Source organism: Penicillium argentinense (genome assembly GCF_028826775.1).
Source record: "Penicillium argentinense strain IBT 30761 chromosome Unknown utg000002l_segment0_segment0, whole genome shotgun sequence".
Taxonomy (NCBI): domain Eukaryota; kingdom Fungi; phylum Ascomycota; class Eurotiomycetes; order Eurotiales; family Aspergillaceae; genus Penicillium; species Penicillium argentinense.
In genome coordinates, this window is record NW_026622661.1 from 3,074,613 (window position 1) to 3,098,910 (window position 24,298).

The following is a 24,298-nucleotide window of genomic DNA, read 5'->3' on the forward strand; positions in this document are numbered from 1 at the left end:
GTTATTTGTAAGGCGACTAAGGGCCTCAACAGCTGCTGATGTCTGTAGGTTTCGATATCTACAATAAGTCTGCTGTTAGAGTACAACAGGCTGTGGGAATAGGGCCTAGGCGTATCCTTCGTCAAGGTGGTTCTGGCGTAACACTGTGTGCTGTTGGTCTATCATAGTGGCCGTGTATTCTAGAGATATATTCCAAAACATCAAGCCTGCTACCGTACATGCCATATTTTTGACTGCCCAGTCCAGTACAGTCACTTGCCGACAGAATGATAGGTTCAAAAGAATCATGAATTCCTAGCTCTATCCATTCATTTGGGTAAGATATTTTATTGCTTCACGGTCTGTTTTGAAGCTGCGTATTGCCAATACCAACGTTCTAACTTCATCGGATGTTCCAAGTCGTAATTGAGCCACAATGCTTTGAAGGACTCTATGAAGCTGGGATAATTCGAGGAAATGGCTTCCGCGTCGGCGCCGGCGATCGGTCCTAGGATCGAAAGCACATACATGAGCCTTTGATGTGCACTGTGTACATGGCATCTCTCCGGAACACTGAAATGATTAGCTCTATGTCTGTGTGAAACGTGGCGCGTTCTAACCTTGATCCGCCTTTTTCGACACTCCTTACACGCGAGTGACACCTTTTTCTTTTTTGCTTGGGGTAGATGATCTTTAGAACCAATGGAAATAGCTTCCTGAACAGGAAGCAGTGGGTGAAAAGGCTTCTCTCCCGGCATTTCTCAACTGTTCAAATATAATGGGATTATGAACGGAATAGGAGTGATCAAAGCCGAATGGCATGGGAATGGTTTACTGGCTTTTATGTTGTTTCCCTTTTAATGTTGGGATCGCATTCTTTATTGCTGAAATGTTTGTCAAACAAAGAAACCTGTTCGGTGGCGCAATCACTATTAAGCGATCCACAAGTCAATGACCAGTGCTAACGCATGTGTGCCTGAATAGCAAACAAAGAAAGCAGCCCCACCCGGCTTTTAATCCGATTTGCGAGAACAAATCGTCCCCGAACACCCAGCTGATCGCTGTTTGCTTCTTCCCACCGGGCGGTTCCCGAGCTTGTCCCAATTCCAATCCATGGAAAGACCAGTAAGGTACGAAAAAACTAAAGTCAGCCCGAGACTAGCAAAAGCGGAGCATGGTCTTACTCTCAGGCTCAAAAGTGAGCTCATCAGAAAATATCTCCAGAGCAAAAGCTAATCGAAGTCGCCCAGCTGATCGTCCAGGTGCACGGCAGACCTCATTCGGATGATGTGCAGAGACCCAGTATCGGCTTCCCTGCAATTCCATTGAGGTATCTACGCGGTGTGTAAATTATCGTACATAGGAAGATACCGTACTATCTCTACGATATGCATGTTACGTTGCACCAAAATTAATGTGGATCCTGCGCTAAGGTCTTGGCGGTGGGCCCAGGAAAGAGTGATTGAGTGTGAACTGGTCAAGCCAACTTCAAGAACGACTGTACCACATTGAACGAAAGACAGTCTGTTCTAAGGAGTTCCGCTGCAGAAAACTTTTGAAGTCGGCTTTCCGCATAATCATCTCCACATTCCAGACCATGTAGTCTCGCGCCATACTTGCCAGATTCTGCATATACTCACTATCTTCGAAAACAAATTCCAATAGCTGAACGATGTCTCCCGTCCGTGCTTTAAATACTGTGAATTTCTCAAGCAATCGGAGAAACCGGCAGTAAGATAGAACCCTCAGGGGATACCAGCCTGTTCTGAATGCAAAGCGATGAATTTCAGTGTGAGTCAAAAACACTGCTGCATAGCTAGTGGAAGGTTCATATTTGATCCTTCTTTACATTCCTGTCCTGGATCCCGGCCAAATCTTTCCAACAGCATATCATAATTCAATAAAAGTGACACCGGATGGAAGAGGTTCCAAGTTAGATAAGATGGATCCCATCTTTTTGCCGCCTTCTGGCACTGCTTTTCCACGTCTATCGGCTGCGATTTATCACCTTCGGATGATCCTGGAATAGGATATGGAGCAGAGTAGTCCCCAGAGTACACACACTCACAGCAACGAACAAAGTCTTCCTCATCAACTCCCTCGAGGATCGCTGGCTCAAGGGCCTTTCTTGGAATGAACTTTCCAATGCCTGGTGAATTGAGAATTGCTTTTGATTTTTACCAACGAAAAGGTGAACGACATCAGATTGCAGGATTCTGCGCAACTGTTAGGGACTAAAGCAATCTTTGTCTAAAAGCAGGCAAACTTAATTATGATATGCGGGCCGCATTATATGGAGAGTTTTTTAGCGGTAGAAAGATATCTATTGAAGAGGGGAACGCTCGATGGCTGCATGCGCTGAGACGTGCGGGACGATTCAGCAGAAAAACCACCACAAAACACACGCATAGCAACCAGGAAATAGCGAGAAGCCCAAACGTAGGGGTCAGGTCGGGGAGGTGTAAGAAGGTGTATTCTAGAACTAGCTATCCGGCCGCTGTATACTGCCGGCTATGTCACATAGCCTGGATGGCACCCATGTAGTAGGGGGAGGGTGTCTCCCCACTACACTATATAACCGGGTCCGAGACCCACAGATCCACACACAATACAACAATTAGACCTCGCCAAACGTGGGTTTGGGTTGGGTTTTCAATTTCTTTACCCGCCCACGGGTAACCCATCGCGGGTTTTGACCTTGGTGAACCCGCCCGTGGGTTCTTGGCGGGTACCCACGGGTTGCCCAAAATACCCAAAAATATGCATAAATCGTGGATAAACTCGATTAGTCACCTAGTGTAATTTTGGTAATTTATTTCTGTCACGCCTTAAGGTGTGTGTTACGTCGAAACAATGTACGCTGACGGCATGGAAATATATATTTACTGCAAAGGGACCACCTCCTTCATCCCACCACTTCTACATCCCAAGCGATCAGGGGCCACATCCATGAATTCACGAGAATTCAATGAGTTTGAGCTTTATGAGCCACCTCGAAATGATTATTTGGAAATTAATAAATTAAATCGGCGACACACACTTTCTCAGCGTCTATACAAAGTCACGTCCATTTTGGGCTGGGTTGGGTCGGGTTGGGTTTTTGGGTACCCGCGGGTTTAACGCGAAGCGAAAGTTAATAGATCCAAACGCACGACACGACCCCCCAACAAAGTCCATTTCCAAGTTTTCACAATGAGAAAATTTATTCCCAAGCCCGATAGCACGCCTCTTGAATATGGCTTCTTCTTCCTCATCGTCGCGATCATTGCATCAGGCTTTCAGTCCTCTGCTTTCCATTGAGCCGTCATCTGACGCTTTCCTAGACTCTGACATTCAGTCTTCTGTAAGAGAATGGCCCCTCCTGCCCCTGAATATTGCGAGACCACCAACAGGTATGCTGAGACGACCTATAGCCTTTCACTAGATCCCGCAGTAGCTACGATATAATCGCTCGAAGGCCCCCAGGAACGCTGAGGCGTGTGGTGCCCCAACGAAGAAAGAATTGGATTTTGTTCGAATCGAGTCTAGAGAGAGAGTTCCTAGGGTGGTGGGAAAAAACGGAGTACGGTCAAAAGCTGAACGGAGATGGTCAGTCTCAGATAAAATGGTCCACCGAATCGCGGCATGCCGACGTTTGGAAGCACTTCGACCAAGTAGCTGACATCGATACTGGGCGTCCACGAGTCATCTGTCAAGCCTGTCTTACTTTGCTTGATCATCCGCAGCACAAGAAAAATGGTACAAGCGCCATGAGCAGACACCTGAAGTCCAATACTTGTCGCCGGGGGAAAAAGAGAGGATCCCATCAAACTTTACTCTCAGATTCGTTGCAAAATCATTCCACTAGTGCATCACTCGCCGCAGACAGGGTCACAACATCTGAACTTGAGGAGCAGCTGCTGAAAACCATCACCTGCCTTCGGCTGCCATTTCAGACTGTGGAGAACCCCGTGTTCCAAAGACTGCTGAACATCTTACACTCTGGTCCGGGGGAACTGGAAATTCCATCAGCGAAAACCCTACGACGGCGACTTCGAGATGCAGTTACAGCTCAACAGGAGTCACAGTTACAAGATCTGCCTGAAGATGCTAAGGTGTCACTTGCCTTGGATTGTTGGACCAGTCCATTCCAGCAGGCCTTCATGGCAATCACGGTATACTTCATTGACAAAGACTGGAACTATCGAGAAATGCTTCTTGGATTTGAACCGCTGCATGGCCCTCACACGGGGAGCAACCTCAGTGATGTTTTGCACCAACTACTGAAGGAACGGAAACTCCTGGATCGCATCTTTAGCATCACTACCGATAACGCGACCAATAACGAAACTCTCATACGAGCCTTGCAGGAAAGACTGATCTCCACCGGCGCGATTGGCTCCAGAGAATCAATAGTTCGAGTTCCTTGTATGGCTCATGTGATTCAACTTTGCCTGAAACAACTTTTGGGGCATATGAAAGCAGCACCCCGGAACAAAGAGATAAAGACGTTTTGGTCTGACACCCAAGCGAATGGGTTGAAAGATTCGGTCAACCATGGAGATGTGGCTCATACTCTAACCAAAGTGAGCATAGATTCTCTCTGATTGGCTGTCAATATAAATGGAGCACTGATAGAACTAGATTCGATCATTTGCTGTTTTTGTCAACGCAAGCCCACAACGGCGAGATGCCTTTCTGTGTCTCCAATCAGGTGGAACTCGGCTGTTCCCGTTGCATGACGTTCAAATACGCTGGAATTCGACGTTTTTGATGCTTCGCCGTGCGCGCCGGCTAAGAAACGTTATCGACAAATACTGCTGCGATCATGAATACTCGCAGTTCAAGGTTACTGATGCTGAATGGAGGCAAATTGACTACCTGGTTCATTTGACTAAACCGTTCTTTCAGTTCACCATGGCTCTGATGAAGACCAGAGACATCACAATTCATAGTGTGTTCCTCGTGTACAGGAAGCTGCTGGAGCATATTGAAAGGTCGAATCGGAAATTGAAAAGAAAGGCAACACCCTGGAAGAAGGACATGTATGGCGCTTTGCTTGTTGCGAGGCAGAAGCTGAAAGAGTACTATGAAAAGACTTACCGCGACCACGGTTTTCTCTATGGCACTGGAACATTACTCGCTCCTCAATATAAATTGAGTGCTTTCGATGATAGAGAGTACTCTACCTGCCACGAAGATACGTCGAAACGGTACTGTGAATACTTGAGAGCATGTTTCACACAGTATCAGCAGCAGAACCCCGAGCTGTTATTCCGCACGGTGCAGCGCTCTTCCACTTTACATAGCTCAGAGCTTGATCGGCTACTTGAACCACCTGATGCATCGATGCTCCACGAAGGGGCAGAGTATGACGAAGTGGACCAGTATCTTAGAGAAGGTACGAGCAACTGGCATACTGTACTAGAACGACTGACTGACTTCTGATAGCAAATGTCCCGGTATCACCGCGGCTTTATTGGAAGGAACACGAATACGAGTTCCCGGTGCTCTCTCGGCTTGCACGAGACTTGCTTTCGGTCCCTGCCACCGGCGCGGGCGTAGAAAGGCTTTTCAATAGTGCACGAGACATTTGTCATTACCGTCGAGGATCTCTTCATGAAGCGACTATTCAAGACTTGATGATGTATATGTGCTCAGAAAAGTTCACACTAGAGGGACAGCAACTGACCCGTCTGGAGAAACCATTGGAGAACGACAGCCAAGAGGCACTTGAAGAGGATGAAGCGCTGAAGGCAATTGAAGAGGATGCAGAGCCGATCAGCGACGATGAAGAAATTGAAGAGAGCGAGGACTTCGAGGGTAATTTTGAGCTCGAGGAGCCATATCAAGCGGAGTGTACGCTGGCAGAGACTGGTCGGAGCACCATGGACAGCCAGACTTACGACCTGGAACAAGAGGAAGAGGGTATGGAGGAAGAGGGTATGGAGGAAGAGGTGGTTGAATCCGAGGAAGCAGATTTACTTCCGCCTCCAATCACGCAGTTGGGTGAGAGAAGCCAGAAGAGATCTTCTGGTCGGGTGACAATGCCCTCGAGCCGACTGCGAGGTTATGAGATATACTAGTCTTTATAGTTAGCCAATCTTATTTTCTTCGTCCATCATATTTGTTCCAAATCTTCTCAGCCGTAGACCAGGAGAACACAATCGATACCATTATGTAATCGAAAATTACTGCATAATTTAATGTAAAGTGATAAGTCAGCTTTTTTTGCCTTTTTGGGTTATCAAGGGTACCCATTTGGGTCTTGGGTTGGGTTGCCCAAATGACAACCCGCCTGTTGAAATATCACGGTTACTGGGATAATCATGGGGGCTGGGATCACGTGCATGCCTATATACCTGTTCACCAGTCTACCTGTATCTAACACAATCAACTCCCCTAAACAACATGAACACTGAAGCATCACTATAAATCAACAGGTTATGAGCCCGGCAATGCTCACCTCAAACTGGAGAATACTTTCTACTCCTAAGTTTCCCCCTTAAGTGAAAGCTTCATACATATATTGACTGAACTGGAATTTCTCATTTAGTTCTTCAACCGAGAAGACATTTTTTCTGAGGATCAACAGGCAAACGAATTGTGCGAAATCGTCTCACAAGGCTGACAAAGCCACCACACCGCTACAGAAAGTCGTTAGACCAATGATGGTCTATAGACATGTTTCACAACAGACAACATCGTCTTACACCGCTACAAACGTCACACCGCTCCAGACGTATCACATTGCCACCAGAAACGACCTGCTCTCTGTAGCATGCTAGGAATCCATTTCCTCTCAAATCCCTGGCATTCTCGGAAAAGGACATTCCACTATTTTGACCTATGACGAGAAGGAAAGGATCATACAAGGGACACAGATGGACTGAAGAAGAGCTCAACTTGGTATGCTATCTTCGATACATCCGCCAGTGGCGCTTCTCGCAAATCCAAAAAGCGAAGTTTCCATTACTTTCCCGACACGCACTCGGCGGGGCCTATAGGCGTTTACCTCTGGAAGAGCGCACTCGCCGGGCGATCGCTGCTGCGCCTGTTATCGCCAACTCCCGGCATACCACAGGACACAGTTCTCCACGTCAAGTTCGACCTTCGTTCTCCAGTCCAGAGCAGGGTCCAAATCACCTCAACTCAACAAGCACTGAGATTGGACATGCACCGTTGACCTCAAATGGGAATAACTCAAATCGGTACAACCTCCGACCAAACAGACCGACAACCTTTCAAGAGCGAAAGCCACGATATATGGTTGACCGCGTCCGCTTTCCTCATTTCTTCGAGTCGTATCGCAATCACCTCAAACCATACGACCTATCGGACAGTGAATACATTCCTCCATCGCATACGCCTACTCCAGGCTCATCGGATTATTCCCACTCCATCAGCTCTAGTCCGCCCAGCGAGATATCAAGCCTGGAACTATTCGGTCTTGAGGCGCGGTCTCCCGAGCTGTCAAACTGCACGCCTTCTGTCCACTCAATTCACTCAAGTGGCTCGTCAAGTGCCGAATTCTTTAGCACCGAAGAGCCCTGAAAACCACCACGATGGATTCGAATAAATTTGAACAAATAGGCTTGAGCACATTCTATCATGCCATACCAACACTCGATAATGCCAACGACTGGTCACAGTGGAACCAGAAAGTCAAGGAGTTTCTTCGAATACCTCCTGTGGCTAAGGATGAAGCCATCCCACCTCTGGAAGAAGAGGAGGCGCAGCAATGGTCTCACCGCCAGACGTTCTACTCGGCAATGATCGCGGCAAAGCTGACCCACAATGCGGCTCAGCGGATAAACGCCTTCGAAATCACCCGAGTCCAGTCACTGATCAAAGCGGTCAAAGAAAGCTTTAAGCCGGAAGGTTCAGGAACATACGTGAATCTTCAGAGGAGGTACATGTCACTTACCCGGGCAAAATGTGGGAGTGCACAAGCCCTCGGGGCCGAGATCAGAAAGATCCATGCCGAGAAACTTTTACTCGACCCCGCATGTGTCACTTCTGAGATTGAACGAACTTTCTTCTTCCTCCATGCCTTAGGTCCAGAATATGAGAGTTTCCGCGACCATGTCTTTCGGCAAATGGACATTGTCAATGATAGAGATGAGGACGGAAATATCACCAAAGCAGCTCCTACATTCGACTACATTGAGAACAAGGCCATTGAAGAGGAACACAGAAAAGGACAGCTGGGCAACCAACCCGCAGATGCAAATGCCCTTCCTGCCTTCACACTCAGTCGAAGACTTGAAGACAAGAAAGTCATACCGTCTCCAGATGGGAAAACTTGCCGGATCGAGATCAACAATGTCCCCTTCTGTCTTTTCTGTCGAAAACCCTATCACAGAGAGCCGCAGTGTTTCAAGAAGAACCCTAAACCGAGGGACCAAGGAAAGGAGAGAACGACGCGCAGATCAAACCCCAAAGATGCGCATGCGGACCATCGTAATTCATCAAAGAGGCGGGCCAGTACGGATCATGAAGACGACGATTCAGAAGGACCGAGAGACCCCAAAAGACCGACGTTTATGGCGACACAAGCCTCAAAACAGGATATCAATGCAGCATTCGGAGCCGAAGTTGAAGGAAATGTTGCCACATTTGATTTCATTCCCAGCATGATGGTCACGAAGGCTCCCTCGATCAGTGAGGCCTGGATCGTGGACAGCGGATGTGCCCAGCACGTCTGTAACAATGCCTTGAGATTCGTTAAGATGGACAAATATGACGGTCCACCATTGCGAAGCGTCGATACCTCAACGGCTCCTTCCGGCATAGGAGTGGCAAATATCTTGTGCAATGTACGAGGAAGAAAGAAATGGCTTGTTCTAGATGACGTCTTGTTCGTCCCGACTGCGCATGCGAATCTCATATCCGTGCTGCAGCTTCTCAATCGGGGGGCAAAGATTGATTTCTCGAGAAATGGCGCCTTTATTCGGAACAAATCAGATGGGAGAAATCTGTTCACTGCGAGCCAATATCATGGAGTCTACGCACTCGACCTATGGTCGAAACCTGCTTTTCCAGCCTACCATGTCAGCCCGCAATCGGCACTTTGGCACAATAGGCTCGCTCACATGAGCGGTGCGAACATACAACGACTCAAAAAGCAAGCTCACGGCATTCAGGACGATACACCACGCCAACCTTGCAACGCATGCCTTCAGGGAAGAATGATTGAAACCCCCCATCGCCGTTCAGAAGCGTGCAAAAGAGCCACATACGCCATGGAACTCCTCCATATCGATGTTGCAGGACCTTTTGAGGAGGGCCTTGATGGTAGTCGCTACTGGCTAACCATTGTTGACGACCATACTGGATGGGTTGAGATCGTCCCCATACCACAACGGCAAGAATACGTCGTGGAGTCCTTGCGGTACTTCCTCGACCACAATGAGCGCCCTGAGCGCAAATGCAGGCGCATTCGTCTTGACCGGATCCCGGAACAAGTGGGAGAAGAAATGAAATTTACCCTCTTCTCGAGGGCAATCCGAGCCGAAGTCACGGGCGTCGACCAGCACCAGCAGAATGGGGTAGCGGAAAGAGCCCACAAGACAATTTACGACCGAGTCGGACCAACGCTCAGGCATGCGAAACTACCGCCCAAATTCTGGCCGGAGATTGCGCGAACTGCGGCATTCCTCTCAAATCGATCCCCATCATCCAAACGCAATATGACTCCGTACCAAGCTTGGTATGGTGACAAGCCTGACCTGTCACGGCTGAGAGTCATAGGATCCAAGGGAGAGTACCTAATTCCACCCAAACAAAGAAAGAAGCTGACGGGACCAAGAACAAGGCCATGTCTACTATTGGGATACGAAGGTAATACAAACTATCGCATCCTGCTAGAAGACGGCAGAATCATTGGTACGCCAAATGCAGAATTTTATGAAGTCCTCAACACTCCCTCCACGCAGACCATACAAGACGTGGGAGCCAAACAGCAGAGCTTTCCTGTGGCAACGGCTGCTGCCGCAGGGGGGAGTGAGACGGTGGGACTAATAAACCAACCGTCGGCCAGTATGCGACATGCATCCGTGCCAGCCTCGGGGCGTCAGGCATCCCTGGCGCCACAAGAGCAAACACAGCCTGGATCATGGGACGACATAGTGCAAGTGCATCTGCCTCAGTCGAGTGATAAGACCTCGCAGCCCGCTGTTGCTGGCCAAGGAGCTATAACCTTTTCGCCTACACGGAGTGATGATACCTTCGGGCCCTTATCACCTGCTTCACAGGATTCCGCCCTTAGGTTTGACTCACCACCCGGTAGCGACCAGCAACAAGGCGATGCTCAGCAAGGGCGAATCCCAGATTGGCTAGATTATTCCGAGCTACGAGAGGGTGGTGCAAAACACTTAGTGCAAAAAGACTCACTGGAACGCCACCCTGAACTCAAGCTCCGTGACACACAAACTTTTCGAGACACATCCGGTTATGACCAAGAAGAACTCGCATTGATGAATATCCCCGACAAGAACGTCATTCCAACCTTCTTGGCTGTTGCGGCGGAAGAGATAGAACCCTTCGAACCAAAGTCCCTTCGACAGGCCAAGAATGATCCACGCTGGCTCGAATGGGAAAAGGGAATGATCGAAGAGATACAATCACTCAAACAAAACAAAACTTGGGAAATGGTTGACCCTCCCAGGGATCGCCGAATCCTGAGCGGGAAGTGGATTTTTAAACTCAAACGAGGATCAGGCGGAGAAATCGTCCGCCACAAGTGCAGATGGGTAGTCAGAGGTTTCACCCAGGAAGAAGGTGTCGATTATGATCAGACATTTGCTTCCGTAGTCAAACCAATGAGCTACAAAGCCTTGTTCGCAATTGCCGCAGCTCTGGATCTCGAGATCGAACAAATGGACGTCAAAACAGCGTTCTTATATGGCGAGATAGACCATGAGATCTTTGTTGAACAGCCTCATCACGCTACAGACGGCACATCGAGGGTCTGCAAGCTTCGCAAGGCACTCTACGGCCTGAAGCAAGCACCTCGTATCTGGTATCAGACGCTGACCAATTTCCTTCGAGATCTTGGCTTTGAGCCCATCAACGCCGATCTCAGTATCTTTGTTCGGAGCAGCATGTACATCGCAGTATACGTCGATGACCTCTTGATCATCGGACCAAGCATTGCAGAGATAAAGAAGATCAAGCGAAGCCTCAGAAACCGTTTTCATATGACAGACCTTGGCCCCTGCAGCTACTATCTCGGCATGACTATCCGACGAGATCGGCAGAACAGAATCCTCTATCTGAGCCAAGAGGCTTACGTGCGCAAAGTCCTTCAGCAATTCGGGATGCTGGATTGTGCTCCTGTCAGCACGCCCATCGACACCTCACCTCTACCAGAAAACGGCCCTGAATACATCTGCCCGTCGAATACAAAGAATGAGTACCAGCGCGTGGTCGGATCGCTGATGTATGTCATGCTTGGAACCAGAGGCGATATTGCATACGCTGTCTCAGCGGCAAGCAGACACTTGACAAATCCTGGCCCACAACATCTGAAGCTCGCGCGTCGAATCCTTCGATACCTCAAAGGCACCAAATCTCTCAGTCTCGCATATAAAGGCCAGCTCCAGATGCTCCGTGGCTTCACGGATGCAGATTGGGCCGGCTGTCGCCAGACAAGGCGCTCGACGGCAGGATATCTTTTCAACATTGGAAGTGGAGCAATCAGCTGGCAATCAAAGCGCCAGAATGTTGTTGCCCTGTCAACCTGCGAGGCCGAATTCATAGGCCAGACACAAGCAACCAAGGAAGCTATCTGGCTGAGAAGACTCCTTCACGAGCTGAATATGGGCCAGGGACAACGGGCAACGATCATTTGCGGCGACAACCAGGGAGCCATTGCGCTGGCCTCAAACCCTCAATATCATTCGCGCACAAAGCATATGGAAATCCAGCGAAAGTGGCAAGGAGAAGTCCAAGATGCCGGGACAGTGGAACTCAAGTATATCCCAACGTCAGAACAGATAGCGGATGGTTTCACGAAGCCCCTTGCACGAGACAGATTTGAATGGTTTCGAGAAGGCCTCGGCATTGAATAATAGCCCGGTCAGACACGAGCCTTCAAACTAAAAGAAAACAAAACAAAACAAAAGACCGGCATGCAAGCACCCTTTCCTTCCTTTTTTACCACTGGTTTTGGGAGGTTTTAATGGGGCTTGACAACCGTGATAAAAGATCGCTAATCTCCTTCGTCAGAAGGATATCAGCGAGTGGGAGTGTTGAAATATCACGGTTACTGGGATAATCATGGGGGCTGGGATCACGTGCATGCCTATATACCTGTTCACCAGTCTACCTGTATCTAACACAATCAACTCCCCTAAACAACATGAACACTGAAGCATCACTATAAATCAACACCGCCCACGGGTTTGCTGACTAAGACCCAACCCAACCCGTGGGCCGGGTTTTCGTGGGCGGGTTTGGGCCGTGGGCGGGTTTTGGCGAGGCCTAACAACAATCATACACATGCTACAAGAGATTTCGCCCTATTCTCGAGGCTAAGCTAAATAAAGATTCAAGTGGGCCTTGCCAAGCCTTTTACAAGAAATCCAAGGGAATAAGACGGTGAAACTAAATTCGTGCTGAATGAAAGAAATCTACGGGGGTTGTACTAGCGAGAGGACTATCTCTGAATCCGAGCATTGGTTTCTTACCTCGTCAGAATTAGTCCCCGGAAATTCTGGTTTCTTGGGAAAGATAATGCCAGGAAGAGTCAATCATTAACGATGCCTTTCAACGATCGACTTCAACGACTTTCACGACAAATGCTCTCAAATACTTCCTTTTGGCTCTCCTTTCAACGACTGCCTGAGATTGTTTTTGTTAACTATTTCACTATTTCCCCAATTAATTTATTCAACGGTCTTTTAGATTGTTTCTTTAACTTCTCCATAGAATTGATCTGTTCAACGTCTTTTTTCAACGACGCTCTAAAATTCTGTCTTCAACGACCCATCAAGATCCCCCATCCCCGGTTAGTTCCATCGATGATATTCCTTTTCTATTCCTTCAATCAATTCTAGATTTGATACTTCAACGACTCGATTTGATACTTCAACGACTCCGTCCAATTATGCTCTTCAACGACTATTTTGAATTCTTTCCTCGATGACATCCAAAAATCTATCTTCCCAACGATGATGTAGAGCTTTTTTTATACAACGGTACTCTCCAACGTCTTCTCGAACTAATGCCTTTTCAAAGACCCTATTAAATAAACCTTCCAACGGCTAGTCGGAATTGACCTTCAACGAACCTAAAAAATAATTCCTACTTACCCCCTCAATGAACTCCTTCACCGATTGCTATCTTGCCCTTCAACGAATTTTCGCAGTATTTCCCCTTGGTGACTTTCAGCGATAGTCTTCAATGATGACAGATGTCAAGGAAGTTCTCTAGTGTTTCACAACCATCCCGAGCCCTTCTTCCTACGCAAATCGTCCCTCAGAAGGCTTGCCATTGCAGGTCGCATTTCCTGGATTCATGGCCAAGACTAACAACGAGAGACGTGCTCAACTAAAACAGCAATGGCAAGAAGCTATGTCGCTCCGCATTTGTAAGTGCTCGTCTTGTCACACTCGCGCCGCGAAGGAATGCTAAACAGCATAGATGACCGCCTTGGTCTCATCATTGCGCCCAGCCAGGTCCGTCTCCAGCCACCGATCGAGGACGGATATGCATGGTCGGTCACGGCTCGCTCCTGAAGATCTGTCTGAGCAGCGAAAGCGTGCGTCTTTTTCGGGCAATTTGCAAGGAACTTGGCCGATCGGTCGAGGCCGTCACTCCGGAAACTCACCAGAACGGACTGTCCCAGGCAGCAGAACCTCGACACGCTGACGAGCATATGCAACCTCGCGTCAACATATCGGAATCAGGTTCAGTGGGAGGAGGCCGAGAAGCTCGAGGTGCAGGTCATGGAGACTCGCAAGACGAAGCTCGGCGCGGAACAACCCGACACGCTGACGAGCATGGCCAATTTTGCGTTCACCTGGAAAACTTGAGGTTACAATGCCGAATCCATCGAACTACTATGGACCTGCACAGTCAAACAGGAAAAACACTGGGCCGAATCACCCGACCATTTTATCGAATTCTGAAACATTGCTGGAATGGGAAACGGAGGCGCAGGACGTTAATGCCTAAGTAGAACAGATGCTTGAATACATGTTAATATAGCAATTTCTATTTCATTTTCAATACCGTACCTTATTATGTTGCGGACTTAGGGAAAGGCCTGTCTTCAGAGCCATGGCGGATATTGTTGCCAAGAGTGACGGTAGTAAGGTCGTAGGAGCGAGCTGAATGATGACGTCATGGGTGTATCGATGGTAGTAGTATTTCATGTAATTTAGCTCACCCAGTCTTCCATGATGTCTTTCGATACGACTCAGCCCCTTGAAACTAGAACAAGCGATATATAGTTAGACAAGCGTTTTGCAGAGCGGGTCTTGAGAAAGAATATCTGTGTGCAAGTGGTGAAACTGATTTTGATACTCCCAGTATGTGTTTGATAACCGACAGCACCGGATGTCAATATTTGAACTTCAAAGCGTGCTTTTAGCTAGAGGGATCTGGCTGTCTATCGCGTGCTGTGCGTGATCTGGGTGTCCTGGTTCGGGCCGATCCCACCCGCAGGAGCCAATCTCAGTTTGATTCCGCAAGTTTGATTCCCTGTCTTAGCGCCGCAAGGTCACCTGATCTTAAAGCTCAGGACTTGGCGCCTCTTTCAGCTGGGGATTGGACCACGGTCCTTCGAATGAAATTCATACAACGCAAAGTTACTTGATCATGGCATCAACATCATTCCTTGGCAACAATCATGGGCTCCAGATCGGAGATAACCGTGGCTCGATCAATGCGGAATTCCATCTGCCGCCAAGTATGTAATCAGGAGCCGTACAGCCACGGTCGACTTGCTAACCACTGCTTCTCATCCTAGAGCGACCGCAAACCCCGCCTAGCCCGTTATCAACTGTCCCATTCCCGCGCGATCCAGGCTTTGTCTCTCGTGACACGCTGCTGCATCAGATTCATGAAAAAAGCTCGGTGCCAGGGTCGAGAATAGCGCTAGTCGGCCGCGGCGGTGTTGGGTAAGTGTAGAGCGACCAGGACGTGGTATTTCGCTCACAACTCGAAGAAAATCACAGCTGGCCATCGAATACTCCTATCGGGTCCGATCCGAATCGCCGGCGACATGGGTTTTCTGGGTCCATGCCAGTAACGAAGCCCGGTTTGAGCAAAGTTTCCGGGACATCGCGGACCAGGTCAAGATCCCCGGTCGCCAGGAACCGGAAAGTAACATATTCAGACTGGTCGAGAACCGGCTCCGGGATGAGAAGATAGGGAAGTGGATTTGTATCCTTGATAATGTCGATGACGATAAGTTGCTTTGCTCGTTTTCAGCGGTAGAGACTGAAGATTCGACGAAAGGTCCCCGGAAATCATCGACAAAACCGATATTGGAATACGTTCCTAGAAGCCGAAATGGATCCACCATCATCACGAGCCGAGCCAGAGAAGTTGCGTTGAAAATGGTCGATCACAAGGGCCTCATTGAAGTTAAACCAATGGAAAGACCTGAAGCGCTGGAGCTTCTGCAACGAAAGCTTTCACAACCAGGGGAAAGCCAAGAGAGCCGACAGTTAGTGGAAGAGCTCGAGTTCATGCCGCTAGCGATCGTACAGGCCGCTAGCTATATCCAAAATCGGGTTCCTCGCTATTCGGTATCACAATACCTGAGAGACTTCCAGAGGTGTGACCGTGAAGCAACGAGCAAGGCGAAGCTTGGCGAGGGCCATACCTCTACGCTGACGAGTATGGCCAACCTGGCGTCGACATACCGGAACCAGGGCCGATGGAAAGAAGCCGAGCAGCTTGAGGTACAGGTGATGGAGACGAGCAAGGCGAATCTTGGCGAAGATCATCCCTCCACGCTGACGAGTATGGCCAACCTGGCATCCACGTATTGGAACCAGGGCAGATGGAAAGAAGCTGAGCAGCTTGACGTGCACGTAATGGAGACGAGCAAGTCGAAGCTCGGCGACGACCATCCTGACACGCTGTCAAGCATGGCAAATCTGGCGTCGGCGTACCGCAACCAGGGCCGATGGGAGGAGGCGGAGCAGCTTGAGGTGCAGGTGATGAAGACGAGCAAGATGAAGCTCGGTGAGGACCATCCGGACACGCTGTCAAGCATGGCTAACCTGGCATCGACGTATTGGAACCAGGGCCGGTGGGAAGAGGCGGAGCAGCTTGAGGTGCAGGTGATGGAAACGAGCAAGACGAGACTGGGCGAGTACCATCCTGACACGCTGGCAAGCATGGCCAACCTGTCGTTGACGTTCTCGAGTCAAGGCCGATGGGAGGAGACCGAGCGGCTCAACGTTCAGGTAATGGAGACGAGCAAGACAAAGCTCGGCGTGGACCATCCCTCTACGCTGACGAGTATGGCCAACCTGGCGTCGACTTACCGGAACCAGGGGAGATGGGAGGAGGCCGAGAAGCTCAACGTTCAGGTAATGGAGACGAGCAAGATGAAGCTCGGCAACGACCATCCGGACACGCTGTCAAGCATGGCCAATCTGGCGTCTACGTACCGCAACCAGGGCCGATGGGAGGAGGCGGAGCAGCTCGAGGTACAGGTGATGGAGACGAGCAAGACGAAGCTCGGCGAGGATCATCCCTCTACGCTGGCGAGTATGGCAAACCTGGCATCCACGTACCGGAACAAGGACCGATGGGAAGAGGCCGAGCAGCTCGAGGTGCAGGTGATGGAGACGAGCAAGGTGAAGCTTGGCGAGGATCATCCCTCTACGCTGACGAGTATGGCCAACCTGGCGTCTACGTATTGCAACCAGGGCCGGTGGGAACAGGCCGAGCAGCTTGACGTGCAGGTGATGGAGACTCGCAAGATGAAGCTCGGCGAGTACCATCCTGACACACTGTCAAGCTTGGGCAACCTGGCATCGACGTATTGGAACCAGGGCAGGTGGGAACAGGCCGAGAAGCTTGACGTGCAGGTGATGGAGGCTCGCAAGAGGAAGCTGGGCGAGTTTCATCCCTCTACGCTGGCGAGTATGGCCAATCTGGCATCGACATATTGGAAGCAGGGCCGGTGGGATGAGGCCGAGCAGCTTGACGTGCAGGTGATGGAGGCTCGTAAAACGAAGCTCGGCGAGTACCATCCTGACACGCTGTCAAGCATGGCCAACCTCGCTTTCACCTGGAAATCGTTAGGGCACGATTCCAAGGCCAACACTTTACTACGGGACTGCATTGCCAAACAGAAGCAGATATTAGGGCCAATCCATCCGGGCACTTTATCCAATTCCGAAACGTTGCTGGAATGGGGAAGAGAGCGCCGACGTCTGAATGGCTAGATAAGCTAGCTACTTGAATATCAAATGTTTATATCCTGTGACAAATTCGGCCATATGTGATAATTTCTCAAAACGATCTTTCCATCACGTATTGACTTGTGCACTATGGGATAACTCTAGCGCTTGAGTGAACATTGCTGCCAAGAGTTGGCAGGGTGATGACGGAAAGATGTGATCCAATAGCGCAGCCTCCCCATTAGAAAGATGCTCTTTAAGAACACCGAGCTCATCTTGCCTGACATCAAAGTTGGTTGCGAAATGATGAAGCATTAGTTCCCGGATTGTGTCTGGCTTTAACTGACCGCGGCGATAGTAGCAGATATCACGGGCACAATTGAACAATCGCTCCACACCAGCACCACTGGCAGGGATAGAGAGAATATCCTGTGCCATCTTTGCAAGGATAGGGAATTCATTCTCATGCTCCTTCCAGAAAACTCGGGCCTTCTGTCTCTCAATCCCACGGGCAAGATATCTTGCGATCTCATCATCTTCAGGCTTTGTGAGCTCCTCGGGTAGCTGGTTCTGGGAAGCACAGGCAGCATCAAGATCACAGTCATTATTATCATCAACAGCCTCACTAAATATATCATCCAATGCTGTAGGATCTGAGTTGTGGTGAAGTAACTCTTTGTATCGATTGAACTCTCGTTTCAGAACTTCATGATAATGTTGCACATAGTCAATTTCACCTTGCCAATCACTTGATGAAAAGTATCGGAGTTTCTTTGATGGACAAAGGATTGTTGCAAGAGCGTAGATATCACCGTAAGGTTCATGATCAGTGGCAGTATAATACTTTGAGAGCTTCTTTTTTGCAGTCTAGAGAGCCCAGGAACCAACCATTGGCTTCCATGGAATTCCACTGAGTTTTGTGCAGCATGTTGTAATACTTGCGGAGTTATGCATTGTAACATGCCGAGCGCATTTTACGGCGCCCTCAATTTAGAGTGGCAGGCTCAATAAATGATCTGCGCTAAAGCCTTGGCGGTGGGACCGGAAAAGAGTGATTGAGTGTGTGCTGGTCAAGCCGATTTCGAGAACGGCTGTATGTTGGAGAATCAACCTCGTCTGAGCTTTCGGATTCCTTCTAGGACTCGAGAGTTCGTTTACTGGCCAATGAAACCATAGACAGTCAGATGAAGGAGAGAGCCTTGTGGTACAAATCATCCTCTAGACGCTATCATAACAGATGCATGATCATTGTCAACGACCTCATTAGTATAATCTCGTAAACTCAATAGCGCCAAAAGGACGTTGAACCAAATGGCTACAAGAAGAACTCGAGTACCGGGATTAGAAGAAAATTTGAGCATGGAAAAAAAGCAGGTGGATGTTACGGGCCGTTCGAAAGAAACAAATTCATTCGGTGCCTACTTACGAGAATCTCGAAGATGAAGAAGGAAAGAGAAAGAAAGAAAGTCCGCCAGAAAAAGAGGGGTTAAGTCCCCAGCAAACGCGTTGTGCAAACGACCCAATATTATGCCTCAGGCATCCTTCCACGAGACGAGGCTATTCCCAGGGTCATCCGTCACAGTGGAGATCCCTATAGAATAGGTTGCAAGAGTGTAGCACCGTTTTTGCTGTCTCTCCAGAAGAGGTAGCCTCTTTATTCAAAGCTCCTTTTGTGGTCCTCAAAATTTGGCTCTCCACCGGGTCACACTGTTGAGATTTATTTCGCTCTTCGCGAGACTGGCGCTGTTTGACTGCTTCGCCTTTGCCTCTAATAGTCGGCATCAGTATTGAGATGGAAGGGAATCGTCAAACATTTATTGATGCAACGAGGAACTGCGTGAAGACATTTATAGCACGATGTCATGAATCCATCAACACACAAAGCTGACAGGCACAAAGAGGTAGGGAGGAACGCCATCTTGAATGCTCACATATTCCAAGATACTGAACATAAATACGCATGGAGCTCGCCATGTAACTACCTAAAATTGACTGGTTCTCCGGCTTGGTCGCCGTCTATAATATCGCTTCCGCTTTCAGTGCTAGCTCATTTCATTCAACGATATAAGGCCCAAATGGCTTCCCGCACTACCATGACCATCATCGATGAGGAATTCAAGCGCCTGAAGAAGATCCAAGAGAACAAACTGAACAAACACATCATGGAATTCCTTGGTGATACACACAAGGCGATCCTATTTAGGGGTATATGCAACCCCAAAGGCCCGTACAAGAAATCTCTCATTCATTTCGCTGCGATGGGAGATTGCACCGAGCTTCTTCAAAGTCTGCTGGACATTGGTGCTCCGGTTGACGATCGTGATCAGAATAAGCGAACACCCCTCTCTTGGGCCGCTGAGTATGGTTCTTACAACGCCGCCGAAATCCTGCTGAAAAATGGAGCTAAGGTTAATACCCTTGATTATATGTACACGTCACCTCTGTCATGGCTGGAAATGCCGGCCACGCTGAAAGCAAAGGCCTCGAAACTACTAGATTATGCCTCAAACAGAACGGCGCAACTATGAGGGGTACAAAACGCGCATGGTTGCTAAATAAACTGGGACTCCTCTGAGAATGCGAACGAAGTGACAAGGTCGTCTTCTGGATTAAGAAAGGCCAGACCTATCTTGATTGAGGCTACCGCTGTCATTGTCAGCCCTCGAGGTTTCAGCAGCATACAATCGAACGCTGTCTTTCCAAAGTCTCCAAATTGCCGGAACTCGCGATATGAGACGCCTCAACTCAAAGTACGGAGAAGAACTATTTATCAGAGAAGATTCGAGATTTGCATTTATAGTGCCTCATGGCCCTCGAATAGACTGTATCTTACTGTGCACTGAAATAACTCTTTAATTCTGAGCAACGGACCACTGCGGTTTCTTGTCTGTTCCAGCTCTCTCATCGCCTTCTCATAGTTTTGGTACAAATCCACGAATATTGTATGATTGCTCATTCCTGGGATGTGGATGGGTCTCCTAATTTGCCATCTGAGGGGAAGTACTGCCACAAAGACCGGCTGACGTAGTGGCATTCCGAACGCCATTGTATGGTAGCCGAATCAACTCGGTAAACGCATTTCCATGATGCTAGACTGGTCCCTAGATACGTATAGGATCTCTCAACAGCGGTCTTTTGATCGACCAAGTGCCTTAAGGTCGTTGCCCCGTCAGTATAGCACGTGTGGAATCCTGCGATCCAACAGATTCAATCAAATCGGCCATAATCAAGGATACGAAACTACTCCGGGTCAATTTGCGTTCTTTTCTCCCTCTCTCTCTCTATGTGTATGTGCGTGTCTCACAGTATCTCCGCTACTGCCTAATAGGGAAGCACCTAACTGGTAGCCACGCCTACAGCGCAGATTCGCAGAACAGCTACTGCCAGTAGGTTTATTTGGCCCTAGCTGAGCGACAATTGACGGTAGCGTACATCTACGTAGGATCGGTGGAGTTTCCTCGACCATGGTGAATGTCCTCAACGCTCATCCGAGCAGAGTAGCAATGCAAGCGAGAGTGCAGCGGCGGGGGCGGGGGCGCAAGGAGAAACTATAAAAGCAGACCCCGCCTCCTATCGGCCGTCGGTTGAATCGACATTAGTTGCGCTCGGTACAGTACATATTACTCGATCAGCAATGGAATATGCTGACCGTCCGAGGACCATGTGGATCGATAATACTCCTCACTGGTACCGGGTGAGCGAGTCACTAAAGCCGCCTTTGCCATCGTCCAGCCCCCAGTCCAGCGTCGTAGCGGCCTATCTCGCCAGCTCCCGTGCAACGCGAAGCCCAAGCACGGCCGCTGAAGCCCAGCTGTTGATCGAAGATCCATGGAGGACGTGGGAGCCGATCATTGAGATTGTCTATGCACGGCCGGGTCTGGCTGGCCCGTTGGAGGAGCCACAAAGCTGAACTAGCCCATGTCCAGCAGCTAGACTGCGGCATATCCGCTCCATTGGATATGAGATCAATACCATATCCGCAATGCTGCGGATATTGGATATCACTTCATATCCATGTCCAAGTTGAGGATATCCACAAGATATCCGCACTAGCATAAAACTCGCTTAATTATCTGAAAAGAGATAGTCAGATTGCCTTTGGATAGCATAAAATATTCTCGCTTAGGTTGAAAGAAATACATGTTTGGTCTTAACCACGCCAACAACCCAGCTCATCCCATCGTTTAATGGAATTTTAAGAAATGATCTTGTATCTATTAATTGATAATAAGTTTCTTATATATTGTCGCTTTGAATTTAGTGATTACTCCTGTACTGGGGTTAGAAACGATGTTTGGTTATTTTTTTGGTAAGTTACCTAGTGATTATATATTTCACAGGTGTTTTCCTATGTACCTCCTGTCCGTCTTTTTGTTAAACGAAAAATACTTAAACAAAAACATAATTCCATTATTTATCGGGTTCAATTTAGGACCAAATTATTCATCTAGGTCTACAATAATTTTTATCTAATTTTAAAAAAATATTTGCTTACAAAAACCTAGAGAAACCACAGTCGGAAGTCTTGACTCTCGGGACTTAGCGATATGGCTTCCACTCCTGCGGATATCCAACGGATATCCGCAAATTATCCACAGAATATCCGCAATATCCATAGGATATCCACGAAATATCCGCACTAGTAATTTATCTAGCCAATCATCAGGACACTAACCACAAACACATATTCAAGTCGTGAGTTTGTGCTCTGTTTGTGACACCCCTGAAATTCTTCTCCAGCCCCATATGTAAGCCTTCCTCTCTACGTTCCAAGTCTCTCCCAATCTCTACTTCAACAGACAACTTATAGTCTATTGAAATATGTCCCAACAACAAATGTCTCAATCCTTCTGCTCCTATACTGATTCAGACTTAGGTCTGAATTCGGATCGACCTTATCCTGACGATATTTCTGATTTTATTGGCAGCGAAATAATATCAATATCTGCATCTCAATATCTAACTCTAACTGCAGATTCAACCTTGACCGCACCTCCCTCCCTCACCCGTGTTGGCCTTCCTCTTCAACAACATTGGGTCCTCTACCCCGTTGATTCTAGCAGCAGCGATATGGAGGAATCCCGAAAAAAGTTTGTAAGCTGGTGGCTTACTACTGAGTTTGGATCGAAGCCTGATATAAGAGAGAGTATTCGTTGGGAGACAAAAACCCAATCGAAAGTTTGGGAGAGTTTCCAGCAAGTTGCAAATGAGAAGACTGGAAAGCCAAAGGTGATGTGCAAATCATGTCTCTGTACTCTTGGTCATCCAAGATTTCGCCGTGCAGGATCATCGCCAATGAATGCGCATATTAAGACTGGCTCCTGTGCCCGAAGCCCTAATCCCAGGATTGATCAGCTTATCAAGCAGATGGTATACTGTTGACCCTTATGATCTTGACTCTTACCACTAATACTAATCTAAACATTAAAGCCCAGGTTTCAACAGAGCCATACATTCTCCCAAGAACGCCTCTCAAGAGCTATTCTGAACTTTATCTCCACTGCTCATCTCCCTTTCCGAATAATCGAGCATACCCAGTTTCATGAACTAGTCGAGGTTATTCAGCAAGCCACAACCAAGATCACAATTCCATCTACGCGAAGTATCCCGACGTTGCCTTGAATTGACAGTCCAAAACAACCAGAAGGAGGTCATTAGAAGACTTCCGACCGGAAGTAATTTGTCAATAGCTCTGGATTGCTGGACATCCCCATTTCAGCAGGCATTTATGGCTATTACTGGTTACTTTCTCGATCAATATTGGAATTACTGTGAAGTCCTCCTTGGATTTGAGCCTCTTCATGGATCTCATACTGGTGAAAACCTCAGCAAGACTGTTACTCAACTACTGGCTGATCATGAAATATCTGACCGGGTATTATCAGTGACCACTGATAATGCAACAAATAACAATACCTTGATGATGAATATCCAAGATACCCTTCAGTCACAATATCGGTCGGATATCATGGTATTCCGAGTTTCATGTATTGCGCATGTGATCCAGCTCAGCTTGAATGAGCTCCTTGGGAAATTGAAAGCAACACCACAAAACAAAGAGATTGAGTTGGAATGGTCTGATGACAAAACCCATTCATTTCAGACCAAAAGGCATGGCTCCAACCGAGCTCATATCACAGAGATATTAAAAAAGGTAAGTTTATCCTACTCTTATATTTATAGATCTGTTCTAATTCAAATAACAAAGATACGGGGTCTTGCAGTCTTGATTAACGCAAGTCCACAATGCCGGGAGGCATTCATGGCTCTGCAAACCAAAGAGCCGGCCTTAATCCCTATTAAAGACGTCAAAACTAGGTGGAACTCTACCTTTCTGATGCTCAATCGTGCCAAAACCCTACAGCCTTTCTATGACCAGTATTGTGCAGATAATCAGTATCTCTATTTCAGGCTTGATCAAGAAGAGTGGCGACAGGTTGAATATCTTCTTCTTCTCACAAAGCCCTTTTTCGACTTTACCAGCATGTTATCAAAGACTAAAGATATTACTGCCCATAATATCTATAGTATTTATAACAAGCTATTCTCGCATCTTGATGATGCCGAGGCCAAGCTCAAGAATAAAGGAGTTTTTTGGAAGAAGCGCATGCCTACGCCACCCCAGGTTCTTGGACAATCGCCAGATAACCAGAGCTTTATGCAACATTCTATGAGTGGATGGAACCGCATAGATCCCCCTCTTCTCCCAGACTTCTTTTTAATAAACAGATAAGAAACTCAAGGAAGGACAGGAAACTGACATAATTTGTATCTATATAATAAAACTGATAGAGATCCGCCCTGATGTGTGTCCTAGGGCGAGCGTATGACTATTGATCTTGGAACAGCTGGGCCGTGACTCGACAGGAAGCCAGATAACCTTCTCACCATTCAAATTTATCCATTGGTAGTGACAAAAAGAGATAGCTAGATTCGTGTGAGGCTGATTGGGTATAGGAATGTTACTC

The 24,298-nt window shown here is 48.0% G+C and overlaps 6 protein-coding genes across 6 annotated transcripts; 5 read left to right on the forward strand and 1 right to left on the reverse strand.

Annotated features, from left to right (window-relative positions):
* Positions 1-1,467: 1,467 nt before the first annotated feature.
* Positions 1,468-2,126, reverse strand: N7532_001984 (uncharacterized protein; the record flags this gene model as incomplete). Its single annotated transcript, XM_056614478.1, has 2 exons — positions 1,468-1,795; positions 1,891-2,126. Coding segments are annotated over 2 exons (564 nt in total), but the record flags the coding sequence as incomplete, so codon positions are not given.
* A 2,749-nt stretch (positions 2,127-4,875) lies between these two features.
* Positions 4,876-6,044, forward strand: N7532_001985 (uncharacterized protein; the record flags this gene model as incomplete). The annotated part of the gene is made up of 2 exons (XM_056614479.1): positions 4,876-5,359; positions 5,410-6,044. 2 exons carry the CDS (start codon positions 4,876-4,878, stop codon positions 6,042-6,044), a joined length of 1,119 nt encoding a protein of 372 aa, XP_056479520.1.
* A 7,545-nt stretch (positions 6,045-13,589) lies between these two features.
* N7532_001986 (tetratricopeptide repeat protein) lies at positions 13,590-13,997 on the forward strand (the record flags this gene model as incomplete). The annotated part of the gene is made up of 2 exons (XM_056614480.1): positions 13,590-13,678; positions 13,811-13,997. 2 exons carry the CDS (start codon positions 13,590-13,592, stop codon positions 13,995-13,997), a joined length of 276 nt encoding a protein of 91 aa, XP_056479521.1.
* Positions 13,998-15,884: 1,887 nt separating this feature from the next.
* N7532_001987 (tetratricopeptide repeat protein) lies at positions 15,885-17,375 on the forward strand (the record flags this gene model as incomplete). The annotated part of the gene is made up of 1 exon (XM_056614481.1): positions 15,885-17,375. One exon carries the CDS (start codon positions 15,885-15,887, stop codon positions 17,373-17,375), a length of 1,491 nt encoding a protein of 496 aa, XP_056479522.1.
* A 2,048-nt stretch (positions 17,376-19,423) lies between these two features.
* On the forward strand, positions 19,424-19,858 carry N7532_001988 (ankyrin repeat domain-containing protein; the record flags this gene model as incomplete). Its single annotated transcript, XM_056614482.1, has 1 exon — positions 19,424-19,858. The coding sequence occupies one exon, from the start codon at positions 19,424-19,426 to the stop codon at positions 19,856-19,858; it is 435 nt and encodes a 144-aa protein (XP_056479523.1).
* A 1,106-nt stretch (positions 19,859-20,964) lies between these two features.
* N7532_001989 (uncharacterized protein) lies at positions 20,965-21,240 on the forward strand (the record flags this gene model as incomplete). The annotated part of the gene is made up of 1 exon (XM_056614483.1): positions 20,965-21,240. The coding sequence occupies one exon, from the start codon at positions 20,965-20,967 to the stop codon at positions 21,238-21,240; it is 276 nt and encodes a 91-aa protein (XP_056479524.1).
* Positions 21,241-24,298: the final 3,058 nt, after the last annotated feature.